Raw genomic sequence first — 16198 nt, 5'->3', positions numbered from 1 at the left:
AGTGAGTTGGAAATTATAGATCTTCTGAAGCCATTTGTGTACAGTATTCCTTATGTGGTAGAGATTAGTGATGCCATCTAAAACTCTGTATTGCTTTTTGGTTAAAAAAAATCTTTAATTTCTTTACTCAATAGGGATATTCAAAATTTTTCTTGAGATTTTAATAATTTATTCACAATATGTCTGATTAGTCATAAAGATGCTAATAAAATAATAAACCAATACCCCTTTAAGTTCTGTAGGATCTGTAGTTTTATCTAATTCATGCCTGATAGTTTGCTTGTGTTAGTTAAGCTAGGGGTTTATCACTTGTAGTAATATAGGTTTTAGCTTCTTTAAATTTCTCTATAATTGGTCTAGCTTATATTTATTTCTGCTGTTTTTCTAGCTCTTAAACAGTTTTGAGATATATATTTCATACCATCCAATTCACAAACTTGAAGTGTATGCTTTATATAGTTATTAATCAGTATAGTTTTCACTCAATGGCTTAGTCATAGGATTGCTGTCAATAGAACTTAACATTTTCACCCATTTATTGTTTTTGAGACAGGATCTCTTGTGTTCCAGGATAGCCTTGAACTCACTATGTAGCAGAAGATGACCTCGAATTTCTGATCCTCCTAGGTCCCCCACTCATTTTACACAAAGTAGAAATGTTTTCATTACCAACTAAAGAATGCCTTAGCTATCAGGTCTCTAATCCTTCCCTCTCCCTATTTTGTCTCTATAGATGTGCTTAGTCTGGACATTCCACACACATAGAACCATACAGATTGTTGTTGACTTTAACCTCTTTTCTTGTCCATAAAATTCCATTGTGTGTTTTGTAGGGTAGAAAAATGACTTATTTTTTCTAACAAATTTCTCCTTAAGTATCCTATTCCACTAACTTTGGGTGTCTTCTTTAACAGGCTCCTATGACAACACTAAAAACAGACTTAAAACTCACCAACAGTAGCCGAGCATGATGGTACAGGTCCACAATCAGCTCTGGGGCCAGGGGGGTTCATGAGTGTGAGGTTGGTCTGAATCTCATAATGAAAAACATTCTTTGATGGCATACACCTTTAATTCCAGCATTAGGGAGGCAGAGGCAGGCCAGCCTGGTCTAAAAAACAAGTTCCAGGACAGCCAAGACTACACAGACAAACTCCCCAATCACCAAACACTGATACCATCCTTTGTGATGTATCCCATAGATTTGATAGCATATTCATTGACCATAATGTCTATTCAAGAGGTCACAGCTGTCTTCTAGTAGATCTCGGAAAAAGGACTTGTCTGATTTCCTGTATGTTGACAGATGTCTATGGACTGAGTAGATATAGAAATTTTTGTGTGTTGCTTATGCCCTTACATATACGTGACAGTGCAGGTACCTAGGTATGTGCCTGTGGAGGCCAGCTGTGTAAACTGATATTAGGTGGATTCCCAGATAGCTTTATGCTGTGACTGGGACCTGGAATTCAGCAATTCTGATTGGATTGTCCTGGGGATTCCATCTCCATCTTAGATGAGGGCTGCCGTGCTCATCTGACATTTATGAGTTCTGGAGCTCCAAAGTTGAGTCTTGAGCCATCACCCCAACCCATGCTAAGTATATTCCTTTTCTGTAGGTGTTGCTACCAATGCCTTATAATCTGATTTTTCTCTTTTAAGTCATTAAGTTTGCTTATATGGCCAGTTTTCATTCTCTTTAAGATCTGGCAAATTTACAAGTGTATTCAAGTGTATTCATGTTGGCCATTGTACCTGATGCCAGATATATAGTATCTGTTTCTAAACCATATGTAGTGTATTTTTAAAGTTGTCTTGAATATTTACTTGAAGCAAAGCCTCACTATGTAGACTGGCTGGCTTCAAAGTCTGAGTGTATTGGGGTGAAAGGTGTGCAGCACCATGCCTGACTTACTTGAATTTTTTTCTTTAAAAGTTCTTCTACTGTCTTGTTTTGTTCTGCTATTTTTCAAGGTTTGTCAGTTCTCTTGAGTTCTACGATTCCAGATTAATTTTTAAAACCATCTCTGTTTTTACCTTTGCTCATCATTCAATTGCAGGTGTATACTCAAAAGGGTTGCTTCCACCTTTGGCCAATGTGACTGACGCTATTAAGTAGAAGCATGGATGTAAAGGCACCCTTGCTTTCAATTCGGAGGGCTTCTAGAATTGTAATGCAACTGTTTAAGTTGTCAAACACTTAAGGCTGATACTGATTCCCCCCCCCCCCCTGTTTTGGAGAGAATGAAGGCTTGAACCCAGGACCTTGGGCATGCCCAACCACTGAGCTACACCTCTCACATGTTAATTTTTGTGTGTAGTTAGGCACTGAAGACATGTTGTGGCTCACAGGTTTACGAGAACTTGTTGCTCTTACAGAGGACCAGAGTTCAATCCCAACACCAACATTGTGGTTACCAACCAACCATAACTGGTTCTAGGGGGTCTGATGACTCCTTCTGATCTCCAAGGACACCAAGTTCACATGTGGTACACACACATACATGCAGACAAAACACTCATACATACGAAATAAGTCTAAAATCGAAGAATATATTTAGAATATTATCAAGTGTATAATATTGTTGTACAACATACCCATTAAATACTAACTCACAGACAACCATCTACTTCCTTTGCATTTGACTACTCTAGGTATCTCAGAGGATAGGAAGAGTATTTGTGTGCCTTCTTCCATGTTGAACATGTGTTAGAAATTTCCTTTTTGGCTTAACATATATGCCACCTTTTCCCCACTGGTCTATTTCTGTACTTAGGTTGCTTTCACTTTATGGTGATTGCAAATAATCCTGTTATGAGCCTTCATATCATACCCAGAAACAAATTTTGGATGTTAACTTCTGGTAGGAAATCAAGTTTTGAAGAATGTTTACATAAAAACGGTTTTCACACATCCTAGACAACACATTTATTTTCCTGACAGCAACCCTGTGTTAAATTCCTTAAAAGATTGTTGAGGCCAAGTGTTTCCTCACCTGATTACAGGCCATTCCTGGTTTCAACAATTTGCCCTCTTTCCCTCTTAAACCCTGTGGTTTCTGGTTGGGGATTGCACATTGCACCTGAGACTGCAAACTGCACTCATGCCAAAGGCACCTTTCTCTATATGCCAGATGTTCTCATCAGAATATCTCAAGAAGGAAGAGACAGGCTGGTATGTACTTTATATTAAGATATAGACACAATTTCCTTTTATATATTGTTATCTTACTCTTTTTATAATCTAGTTGCTAGCACATTGTGACAAAACCATTTTCTGGCCTTGAAATCCCCATTTTACCTGTAGAATTTGTTGTTTGGCCTTGAAATCCCCATTTTACCTGTAGAATTTGTTGTTTATGTTAATTGGTGTGGGGGTAGGTCTTTCATAGTGGAATGGAACCCAAGTGCTTACTCCATGTCTGAGTACATCACCAGCCTAAAATAAGTTTTTTTGCTTGTCTGTTTTTGAGACAAGATCTCTCTAGGTAGCCCTGGCTGACGTAGAACTTACTTTTGCCTCTGCCTTCCAAGTGCTGGGACCAAAGATGTGGGCCACCATGCCTACCCAGCCTGTTTGTAAATATCTTTGGCTGCAAAATCAGTGCTAAACTTATTTTTTGCTAAAATCTTTGTGATGAAACAGTTCGTTTTAATATATGTGCTGCCGAAGCGAGTACAGAACAGTTCATTTTAATACCTTCTTTCCCACAGAATTAAAGAGCCAGAGCCCTGAGTGAATGAAGAATTCCCTCAGAGACAAGACCACAACCAGGCTTTTGAATAAGAGAAAGTGTAAGTATAATTATTGTTGTAAGATTCATAATCACAGCATGACTATCTATGAAGAAAGTAGACTTTGTTAGTGTCTCAGAGTCTGGAGTGGGTCAGGCAAGCTATACCGCCCCAAGGAAACATGTTTTGTTGACTAAATGTCTAACCACAAATACTAAAACCTAAGTTCTATGTAGTAAAGGAGTAATGTATACTAACCTGTGAGCATTGTTATTTTATGTTTCAATTTATACATGAAAATACCACACAGAGACATTTTTAAAAAAAGATTTAAGATCATAAATAGGTCACTGTTATAACACGTTTCAGAATTAAAAAAAAAAGACATTTTGGCTTTTTATAAAACAGTTTCTTTTAAAAAATCAACTCCCTCGTCATTACAAGGACCTGTACATTTTAACTCCCAGTCTCCTAAGGCACAGTGTTTAATCAGAATGCCAACACCACCACCTGCTGTAGCAGGCACACAAGGCAGGGTATTAGCACTTGGAACAGACACAATCAGTCATTGAAGAAAACGTCCGAGACTGAGCATCTTAGCTGTGAGGGTCAGTTCCGTTATACATGACTTTTTAGAACAAAGTAATCTCAAACCAGTTGAATTCACCAGTGGTGAGAAGGGGGATTTGGTAAAAATAGTTTCTTTAAATAAGAATTATAAACATGGAATAATAGATGGAGGCAAATGCCTTAGGACCCAGACTAGGATCTTAGTTTATCACTTGTCTCAGCAACCCAGCAAAGGGAGAGCAGGTAGATAGGCGTCTACACCATGCACAGCCTCACTTGACCCACCATCTACTGAGATATGGCAAAACCTACAACTGTTTGTCCTTTTTTTTTTTTTTTTTTTTTTTTTTTTAAATTGAACCAAAAAGGTCTTTTAAATGACAAAATCAGGATTCCTCATTTTAAACGTCCCGTATCCTGTGATAACAAATGAACTGTAAAATTTTACGTAATGTGGTAATTGTCCACAGACAAAACATGGGATAAGATTCATGACCGAATTAATCATGGAGTGTTAGTCATCTGTAAACGTCTGAAAGTTATTATCAGCAATTGTGCCAGGCGCATTAGAGGACAACAGGAGGAAGGGGAGCTTGTCTGTCATTCCAGTTCTGACAGGGTGCATGGTCTTCGAAATTCTTGTCCACGTTCATGCAGCCATTTGTTGGATACTGTGAGAAGAAGAAAAAAACCAAAAAAAAAAAAAAAAAAAACACCAGTAAGAATCTTCTCATCCAAAAGCTTGTAGATTAACAGTTTCAACATACATTAAAACCTTAAGATAAAGGCAGATGCTGGATAAACATCAGATTTCATATATGTATATCTAATTCATCTTAGAGTGAGCTACAAAAGGAACAGCATGGATGGAATGGAACACTTGCACTGCTTCCAAGTACTACCTCCAAATTCCAAAGACTGTAAAGCGAACACAATTCTCTCATCAGTGGTTGCCATCACATACTCAAGACAGTTGTCGTGGTTCCAAAATGTTTTGTTTTTGAAATGGGTTTTTCTGTGTGAGCCCTGTTTGTCCTGGAATTTACTGTGTAGACCAGGCTATCCTTGAATTCAAAACTGCCTGAATCTGCATCCTGAGTGCTGGCATTAAATACATGTACCACTACATCCAATATATGTACACACACACACATATACATATGTGTTGTGTATGTGTGTGTGTATGTAGTTTAAGGATCCCCTCCCCAAAATTTATTTTCTACCCTATTTCTGGTATTACAGAGTAAGTTAACATTACAGAATTGTACAAATATCTGAACTAAGCTGCCTACACTTGTTACTGTCACCTCTTTAGTATCCAGTCTTTATTCATCAACTGGCCATTTTTTTCTTTTTGAGGCAAAACTTTTTGCTGCTGCTTAGACCATTTCCACAATGGAGAAGAGCTTTTAAAGCTGATCCCCCCACCCAGTCAGCCTGTGCTAGCCTGTGCTCACTGTGGTCCAACAGTTCATAAGCATCATTAACAGCGAGGGGATTGTAAGGTCTTGCTGAGCAGGCCTCCTTGCAGTGATTATGTTATAACCACTAGACATATGCAGACTGTGAGCATTTGAAATGTGACCACTGGCCAAATAGTGATGGTACACACCTTTAATCCCAGCACTTGGGAGACAGAGGCAGGTGGATCTCTGTGAATTTGAGGCTAGCCACTGACATACTGGATTAATATATATTAAACCTGTTTCTTTTTCTTTTTAAGTTATTAATGGGGGCAATCCAATACCTACATGGTCTGAAAGAAGGGCCTCTTTATTGCACTAAAGCCAGGTTCTGCTCTAGCCTTAGACCAAATCTAGTCTGGTACTTAACATGTCTAAAAAGGAACTGCTGTGTGCCAAGGAAACAAAAATTAGACTACAGCTTACGAAAGCCCTATCAGGTCAGGGAGATAGCATTCTCTCCTTTTCCATCTCAGTTATTAGTCTGCACTGTACCACATTCTGACTAACCCATCAGTACAGGTCTCATACTGTGACCTTGAGAAGTCAACTGATCTCATGCTTCTTGAACAATCGGGTGAAATGGAGCACCTATCCTCAAAAAACAACCTCATGAGAATGATCACCTATGGGATGCAAATTTATATTCAGATCAAGGACAGGCTTAGCTGAATCCCATACGATGTGAAGCCATATGGCAAGTCACAGGAGGAGGTATTTTGTTTTAAGGCACAGGTTATAGTTTCAGAGTGAAATAAAAAACTCCTTTTTCAAAGAATACAGGAACCATTTACCCCATTTGTTTCCAACTAGCACAGGACAGGCTGCATGCCGTGTACTGTAATCTCCTTCTCCACTGGCAAACAGGTTATACCAGAAGACAGCAGTGCCCTGTGAAGAACAATTTAAAATTATCAAATAAAGTGCTAGGTTTTCACTTTTTACAGCACTTACATTTTCCTGTTCCTTCTACAGGAGCTTACAGTGTTCTCTAATTCTGTGAGTGTACTGCTTTGAAATGTTTTCTTGATTAGATGGGAGTTAATACCTTAAAGGTGGTTGACAAAAGACTCTTTTAGAGAATAGTCCAGCAATTCAGAGAGAATTATAAGAAAGTCAAATCTTGGAAATTAGAACTCAATTATCACCCTTGTTCCTTACCCCATCCTTTACTTGGAGATGAAAGTAGTCTAAAAATGTAACTAGGGGTTGAGAGATGGCCCATAGGACCAGGTTCAATTCCCAACATGGCAGCTCACCACTGTCCGTAACTCCAGGATCTAACACATATATACAGGAAAAGACTAATAAAATAAAAATAAACAAAATGTAACTAAACTCACTCCCTGGGCCACAAACCTACTTCAGAGAAAAAGACTCAACAAAACCAAGCCCCACAAACAAAGTAAGCTTACTTTTTTGGGCCAAACACTGGCTCCTACTTCAGGGAATACAGTAGCTCCTCCAGCGGATACATCACTCATCTACAAGAGAAAATTTACCCTTAGATAATTTAAATGAAAAGAAAAATCACAAGATTAAAGAATTATGTAAGGTTATCATAAAGGTAACAAACCTTAATTAACTGAAACAGCACATGCACAAAGGAAACCTATCATAGTGTGGGAATTTCTAAATACAAGCAGAAAATAGCAAACAAGGTCCAGCTATTTACTATATCATAATTAAAAACATTGTGCGCCCTGCTAAACCACCTATTTTAAAAATAAGAGTTACACCACTACCACACTGTAAAACCAAATGTAATAACATCCCAACTACATAATCTTAACTACATGGGTGTTTTGGTTTTTTTCACTTTGTCCTCCCAGTGTTCGAGATTCAACCCAGGATTCTGAGCTACAGCTTTAGTCACTTCCTGCTCTTTTTACATGATTCGAAATTCATTTTAAGTGGGCAGAACTGAGGCTATAGTCCAGAGGTAGAGTGCTTCCCTGGCAGGTGCAATTTAAAAACAGAGAAAGGACTATATGACTTCTAAAGATAGGCTGTAAAAATGTCATGTCCATGTAAAATTTTCTTTTGGGGAGGATGGCTACTCTCCAAGCATGAGGATGCCCAGACCACATGGATGACTAGAACTGTTAAGTATGGTAGCCAACAGAGAACCATCTGCCTAAGCTTCCAGAAGATCCAGTGCTGGACAAATGAATAAAACTATATTGAGAGATCTGAACAGATATCTTGGCATTATAAATCCAATTAACATCTCTACTACAGAAGGGAATAATGATTATTTAAATCCATTTAGAACATACATGAGAACATGGGTCTGACACCCTAGGGAAAAATCATTTGGGGGTGATTTGTCATATCACAGAAAAGTTAGACAAATAGAACAAATATTAATTTTGGAGTTGGCCATATAGCTCAGAGGCAAAGTGTTTGTTTAGCATATTAACTGTACACTTACATTTATCATGTGTGCATATATAGTATATAGTCCATATTCTAAAAATACTGGACATCTCTAAGCATTAGGACTATCAATAATTTCTTGTTGTTTGGTTTTGTGTTTTGAGACAGGAGTTCTGTGTAATAGCTCTGGTTGTCCTGGAACTTACACTGTAGACCAAGCAGGCCTTGAACTCACAAGAGATCTATCTGTCTGCTCTGCCTCCTGAGTGCTGGGATTAAAGGCAGGACCACCACCACCAGGCAATAATTTTTAAACAACACCCTTTCCCCTTTGAGACAAGGTCTTATAGTCAATGTTGGCCTCAAACTCATTAAATACCCAAGATGACCTGATCCTTCTGCCTTCCAAGTACTGAGATTGCAGATGTCTGGCTTATGATATCAAATCCAGGCCTTTATGAATGCTAGACAAATCATGGAGCCACACCCCCAGACCTTTTTCTACTTTGGGACCCAGGCTGGCTTTGAACTCATTATGTAGTCAATAGGAGTGCCACCAAATCAACTTCACATAACATACCAAAATCAATGAGTCATGCAATGAATGTCAAAGCAAAAATTTAACTGTAACTTACATAGAACAGCCATGTAGCAATTCTATTTCCTGTCCCAAGCTCTTGGAAAGCATCTGGCTCATCTTTCTGTGGATAAAGGAGTGAGTATAATGATAAAACTCAGTAATGTGACTAACTCCACAGCACAATAGTAGTAAGTTAAAAAATATACCCCAAATATACTGCCAGTATGCTGTGTTCACACTAGCATCTCAAGTGCTCGACACAGCCCACACATTGGATACTTTTGGCAAAATTATTGGAGAAAACAAACTCTAGATCTGTTTTCTGATAGTGTGTTCTGTGTAATGGTGTTATAGAAATTAAGGATGGGAGAAGGAAAGGTGAGTGTAAGAACAGTACTGCAGGGGAGGCTTATGAGACATAGTGATATGCCTCGAACATGACAGGAATTCCATAGAAGTCACATGTATCAGAGTGCAGAGCCACTTGCAGAAATGAGCAGAATTGGTGAAGCAACAGTGAGTGCTATGAACACACCAATGGTGCGCTCCTGATTTGGTGCTGTGCTACAGTCATACAAGACATCATCTTGGGGTGGGGAAGGTACACACAAGGTACACTTATTTGCTACATCCTAGGAATCAATGATTATCTCAAAATAGTATGTTTTAGTTTTGTATTGTGGGGTTTTAACCTGAAACCACCAAAAGCCCTGACATGTTTCAGTATGGGGAATAAGACAAAAGGAGGCAAAAGTGTTTTTGCAGGATTCCACAGAAAAATAAACCAATAAAGAGCTGCTCCAGACAGGACTGTTTCTACCCTGGAGAGTGATGAAGAGGGGAGTTTGTAGAACCACACAGCATAGTAATAGAACTGTCAGTGATTATGGTCAGACCTGATTAAATGAGGCTTTGATAATGACCTATGAGAGATGTCATTCTGTATATATATGTTTCTGGATTCTGTATGATATTATATTGTCTTTGTATTGTTTGACTGCTGAGGAAACAACAACTGTTAAAAGAAATGCTGCTGGATTAATTCAATTTATATATTTTAAAAATGCTTTGACTTCAAAATTGTCTAAGGATAAGTTACTGGGGAAAAGTATTTCTTCTATTTTTGTTTCCACAGAAAATGAAAAGCTGTGGATTCCTTCTAGACTAATGTGGTTTGAGCAAGACAGATCCCCTGAAACAGAGTCGTAGGTGATCCAACATTCAAAACAGTTGAGACAAGCCAGCCTTGCAGACTACAGCCAGGATTTCTGCATCTTCTTAGGATCCCCATGACAGTGCCCCCTACCAGCAGGAAGCAGTTTGGAAAGAACGATGCCCAAATTCCCAAATATTGTTTATAAATGTTTTCATTTAAATGGGCTTGGTTATAAATGGTTAATGACCATAACCAATCTTTTTAAAGGTAAAAAGGGATTATGATATAGATATGAATACTTTGTTTTGGAATGGATTTTCATTTATTGATACAATTTAATGTCAATTTTGTGATATACTTGTTTAGGTATTGTGTTTATATAGCTCACTTAGAAATGTAATGTATAATTCAGTACATATTATAGTCAGTTACCTATAATAGTCAAAACTTGTAGTTTAGTTAGTTAGGTTTTCTAGATATATAGAGATGTATTTAAGATGAATAGGCATTCTTCAAACCTTTTAAAGACCTACAGAATATGGCATTTAAAATGGTTTAGGATTTTCTTGACAGTGAGACATAATTGTTCCTGGCAACACCACCTGTGTCAGAAAGGAAGATGGACATTGAAGAAACTTGTTATGGAGATTACTTTCAATATGGCAAAACTAGCCATTTGGACAAGATACTGCTCTTGTCTGGACTGTTTGACTTGATGCTGAATAAACTGGGCATGCAGGACCCATAGAAAAGTGACTGCTGATTCAAGATGGACATTGCTACAGAGTTCCTGCTTCATGGAAGAGTCTGCCAGACAGTCTGCAGGACACAGAGAAAAATGACTGACAAATTGCCAATACAAGAAGACAGTTTAAAGTTTCCTGCTTTGCTGAAGAGTCTGCTGGACACACTATGGCCTATGGGCTAAAGATGGAAGATTACAGAAGAACTTCAGGTGACTGACAAGGCAAGATGTCATTTCTAGAGTTTATATACTATCCTTCTGTGGTCTTTGAAGGAATTGAAGACAGATAGTTATGGTTATAGTTTTCCTTAGTTAAGCTTAAAGATAAGTTACATAGAGGACTTTAGACTCACAAATATAGGATAGATGATAGAATAGTTTCTTTTAATCTTGCTAAATGTTAATGGACTAAATAGTGTTAACTGTGATTCTTACTTGATAACTGTTGTGTTATATATTTTGCTAAGTTAAGATTAAAACCCTTCTTTTTATTTAGACAGAAAAGATGAGATGATGGGAGATGTCATTCTATATATATATTTCTCATACTGGTTTAATGAATAAAGCACTGTTGGCCAATAGGAAAGCAAGATAGGCGGGACTAGGATAGGAGGAAAGAGGAAGGAGGAGTCAAGATGGAAGACTGAGAGAGCAGAATGCTGGCAGGATCTCTCTCCGGTAAGATAAGACCATGTGGAGATTAACAGAAATGGGTTAATACTTAAGACAGAGCTAGCCGATAAGAAACAAGTAACTGGCCATACAGAGTCTCTGTGCATTATTTGGGGCTGGCGCAGCAGCAAGACAAGACCATCAGCGGGTGGAAAAACTTACTCCTTACAGACATGCTTTGTCTCTTTGTTAAATATGTTCTCAATTCATATGTTCTCTCAGCTTTAAGTTACATGTATTTTTTTTTTTTTTCTATTTAGAACTTCCCTTTGCTTATTTTTCAAATTTTTGCTGCCCTTATCTTTTAAGGGCCACACACATGGTATACAGTGATTTGATTCAGTGTGTGTCCGCCTGCTGCCTCAGCTGCACCTTATCCAGTGATTTTTTTACCACCCTGAGGAATATTACCAAACCAAGTGACTTTACTCCTTCTCATGAGGCCAGATCTACACTTTAATAAAACTGCCAGAGAACAGCTCCCCTGTCAGAGCAGGTATTTCAAGCCCCTCTTTTCTACACTGATAGTGCTGGTTTCATGCTTCATCCCCAACTGTCCAGTCTCCAGGCGTCTTTGTTCAGTGTGTCTGGGGAGTAAAGAAATGTTTCATTCTTCCAGGCTCACCAATGCCCAATGTCTTTTTTTTTTTTTTTTGAGTGGTTGTTGTTTTCTGCAGCTTCCAGGATCCTCTGGCACAACTTTCAAGCAGGCAACAGTTTTTATGTGAAGACAGAATCAACAAAGGTATTCTTCCTGACCCCATTTAACCAAGTTCCTCTGAGCGCTCTCCTCAGTTGGGCCCCAATGACTGAGTTTTTCATGCTTCCCCCCCACCCCAATCCTCAGTATCTCATCTCTCACCAGGCTCCTGTTCCTGCTTCAGAAAGACAATCCAATTACTGCTCAGTTATCTTCTACCTACTGCCCTATAAACTGGAGTTCAGCTTTGTCTCTCACTGAAATCTTCATTACAGTTGCACCCTCCCCAATAAACTCTGCCTATCTTAAACAAGCATCATGAAGATGTGTCTTTAAACACAGAGTACCTAAACTTAAGTGGATTTGGTTACAATTTCACATACCCGTGCAAAGTCAAAATGGGGCTCATACTGTCCTCCAACTCCATAATTTGCTACCTGAAGAAAAGAAATAAAATATGAGTAAGAACTATTAATATTACCACTCAAGGGCCCAGAGTTTGAATAACATGGCTGAGGTTCTGAGTCCAACCCCTAGTATCAAAAAGAATAGGTGTGGGGAGAAACAAGATTAATATTCAAAAAATTCTTAAGAGGCCCCATTTTGACCTCATACATAGGATGGCAGACTCTGTGTGTGTGCCTTCATGATTATATGTACTGAAACCTATGAAGGTAAGGAGGTGGCATCAGGTCCTCTGGAAATAGAGTTCTAGGGACAGTAAGCTGCCATGTGGATGCTGGGAATTGAGCCCTGATCCTCTGGAAGAGCAACAAGTGTTCTTAGTCACTCAGCCTACTCACCAGCCCAAATAAATTTCCTTTTACACATTCTAGTTAAAGGGAAGAAGAAGGCCACACATTCCTGCTGTAGGGTTCTGATACTTCAGGTGGTCACCATGACACCCTAACAAAGGAGGAATTTGGTCTAAGCTCATGTCACAGGTTCCTGGCACCCATGTTTGTAAAAGCAGGGCACAACTATGTATATTGTAAGCCCAGCACTGGGAAGTGAGGTAGGGTTTGCAGCAGGGACAGGAGGGTCACTGTGGCTCACTGGCTAGCCAAACTCCTAGTCAGTGATCTCCAGCTTCAGTGAGACCCCATCTCAAGTGAGTAGGGCTGAGAGTGAGAGAGTAGGATACCTAACTGACTTCCTCATCGGTGTGCAAACACATGAACCACGCAGAAGTTAAAACTTGTGTTAATGGACAACACTGAAAACGTGAAGACAGGTTACAGACAGAATTTAATATCTACAAGTCATTTATCTGGTAAGGGACAAGTATCTAGAATACTAACAGAATAGAAATGATCAATAAGCCTGTGAACATATGTTCATTATCATTATTCATCAGGAATATGCTAGTGAACCCATGAAACAGAAGTTTAAACTCACTGTGCATGCTGCACTAACACTGGAAAAGCAAAGTGTTAGGGAGGCAAAAGGCTTGGAACCTTCATGGATTGCTACAGCACCCACTTTGGAAAACAGTTTGAAGCTCTTCAGATGTTAAATGCAGGACTACCACATGAGTTCACTCTCATTTGTACATACACTCACAAAACACACATGGGAACTTCCCATGTTCCTACAAAAACTTGTATGCAGAATTATTCACAGTAGCGGGGGGGGGGGGAGGGGGGGAAATAGAAGTAACCCAGATGTCCACCAGCTGATAAACAGACAGATAAAAGGTGAGTCCACAAAAGGGATCAAGCTGTAAAAAGAAATTAAGTAGGGATACATACTTCAACATAAATAAACATTAGCAACATAATGCTTAGTGAAAGAAATCTGTTATAAAAGCCACATATTAAGTAACTGTGATATATTTAAAATACCCAGAATAAGTATATTCATAGAAGCACAAAGTAGCAAGAGGGGAGGGGAATAGGAAGTTACTGCTCAGGATATGGACAGCTGCTTGCTAGGGTGGTGAAAAAAATCTAAAACTTAAACATGGAGATGAGGTCACAACCAAGTAAATATAGCCAAGGTAAAACATATGACACACAAATTGTACATTAATTTAAAGATTACCTTTTAAAAATCCAAAATTCACCCTATCCATTTAACTGGGCCTACAAATTAACAAGAAAAATTAGGGACTAGTGGGATGGCTCAGTAGGTGAAGGCACCTGCCACAAAGCCTAGAAACTTGAGTTCAAGCCTGAGGACCCACAGCATATGTGTATAAATAAATATATTACAAAAAATATAATTTGAAAATTTAAAAATTAACAGTAAATTTTGTAATATATATGTTTCCTTTTCAATTTCTGCAGTAGATTATTAACTTCTTTGAATGCTTTGGCTTACAGGGTCACTTATAATCCTCGGGTATTATACAAGTCAGGCACTGCTTACTCCGTGCCAGGAAATCTAAAAGGAAGAACCTCTTGGAGAAGAAGGAATAACTTAAGATACTGCAGTTGCTTACTTGTAATTCCTCTGCCGTGGAAACATCCAGTCCTGTGAGATCTTGTATTCTCATATTAATTCTGGACACCACAGGGTCTTCATAGCCAGCCAGCCAAGCACTAGGTCATGAAAATATTAATTTATTGCTACTGTTTCATTAGATAAAAGCCCAATACCTACAATTTTCAAAGCAACACAGAGGATATTAAACTTTTTAAATACAGTGTTAGAGATCAAGTCCATCCAGGGCACTGTGAATGCTAAACCAATGTCCTACCATTAAGCTTCCTTCTCAGCCTTTGGTTTTCTCCATGTTTCACTGTGTAGTTCAGGCTGGCCTTTATCTCCAGCTTCCCTTGATTCAGTCTCCAAGTACTAGGGTAACTAGTGTACACTTGCACACCTAGTCAGGATAATCAATTTGCAGCTTATCTACTTGATCTGCCTGTCTGAGATTTTTACTAATACAGTTTCTTAATGGTGACACATTCTGCAGTTAGAGGACATAAACATCTTGCATTTCTATGAAACATTGCATTAATATAGGGAAACCATTAATACTACTACCTGTATCGAGAGTCCTCCTCCCACCCTCCCTCCTTTTCTCTCTTGATACTCTCATTTTACTGCCTCATCTCCAACTTCTGGGCTTGAGAAATCCTACCCTCCCAGTCTTTGGAACAGCTGGAACTGCAGAAGCACACCACTATTTACACTAAACATTTCTGAAGAATACATATTAAGTTGGAAACAATTATTTCTTCTACATAACTATAGGAGCTGACTAGAGTAGAGTGGGTCAAAGGGTCTGGGGGCTGCTCTATGATGATACAGTATTATTGCAAACAAATCCAGGCATTACTTGCTTAAATAAGTTTTATACATAAATTGCTGGCAGGAAAAAAAATGGTACAGTCATTGCAGAAATAGTTTAGCACTTCCTTTAAATGTCAGACAGTTATATCACCAGCAATTCTATTTCTATTTAGATACTCAAATATTAAATCATAAAATTCAGAAATGTTCATAGCAACATTATTAACAACCAAAAAGTAATAAGCTTAATGTTCATTAATTTATGAACAGACTCACTACAAATATGGTGTATCTAAAAACATGAATTATTCTGGCATTAAAGGGGTAGACTGGCCAAACTGGCAGACTCCAAATTCAGCAAGAGATCTTCAGTTAAAAAAAATTACAGAAAATAAGAAAGACTCCTAACATCAACCTCTGGTCTCCACATAAATCATATATATAGGTGTGCTTACACATACATACATACATGTACACCAACATAAAAAAAAGAAATTAGTGTTTAGTGTTTAGTGAATATTACTATATAAAAATGGCTAGAATTAAATGACAATTGCACAATTAAAAGAACTTAAAACAACTGAAATACACATTTTAGGTAAGGTAAATTTGATGCCCTTGGCTGAAGTAGATACTTCAATCCCAGGATTTGGGAAGTTGAGAAAGCACTGGGAGTTTAAAGCCATCCTGAACTACAGAAGAAAACCCTGCCTAAAAAAGAAAAACTTAGTAAAAATTTAAAAAGTAGAAACAATGCCGAGAAGTGGTGGCTCACACCTTTAATCCAGGTGGATCTCTGAGTTCGAGGCCAGCCTTGTCTACAAAGCAATTTCCAGGTCACGCAAGGCTGTTACAGAGAGGTCCTGTCTCAAAAAAAAAAAAAAAAAAAAAAAAAAGACAAACTCATAAATAAAAAATGTAAAAACAAGGCTGGAGAGATGGTTCATCCATTAAGAGT

At 38.3% G+C, this 16198-nt stretch overlaps 1 protein-coding gene across 2 annotated transcripts in view; it reads right to left on the bottom strand.

Annotated features, from left to right (window-relative positions):
• Nucleotides 1–4048: 4048 nt before the first annotated feature.
• The window catches only part of P4ha1 (prolyl 4-hydroxylase subunit alpha 1), a 43958-nt gene continuing 31808 nt past the window's right edge, over nucleotides 4049–16198 (bottom strand). For both annotated transcript variants that reach the window (XM_051186730.1, XM_051186729.1), the window contains exons 9-14: nucleotides 14444–14543; nucleotides 12384–12437; nucleotides 8783–8848; nucleotides 7184–7252; nucleotides 6563–6659; nucleotides 4049–4976 (exon numbers count right to left, since the gene is read on the bottom strand). In XM_051186730.1, the coding sequence (XP_051042687.1) occupies nucleotides 4906–4976; nucleotides 6563–6659; nucleotides 7184–7252; nucleotides 8783–8848; nucleotides 12384–12437; nucleotides 14444–14543 (457 nt within the window). In that variant the 3' untranslated portion in view covers nucleotides 4049–4905. The remainder of the gene's footprint in view (nucleotides 4977–6562; nucleotides 6660–7183; nucleotides 7253–8782; nucleotides 8849–12383; nucleotides 12438–14443; nucleotides 14544–16198) is intronic.

This window comes from Phodopus roborovskii, unplaced genomic scaffold (genome assembly GCF_943737965.1).
Source record: "Phodopus roborovskii unplaced genomic scaffold, PHOROB, whole genome shotgun sequence".
Taxonomy (NCBI): Eukaryota; Metazoa; Chordata; class Mammalia; order Rodentia; family Cricetidae; genus Phodopus; species Phodopus roborovskii.
The sequence above is the reverse complement of the archived record's forward strand: the minus strand, read 5'-3'. Positions and strand labels throughout refer to the sequence as shown.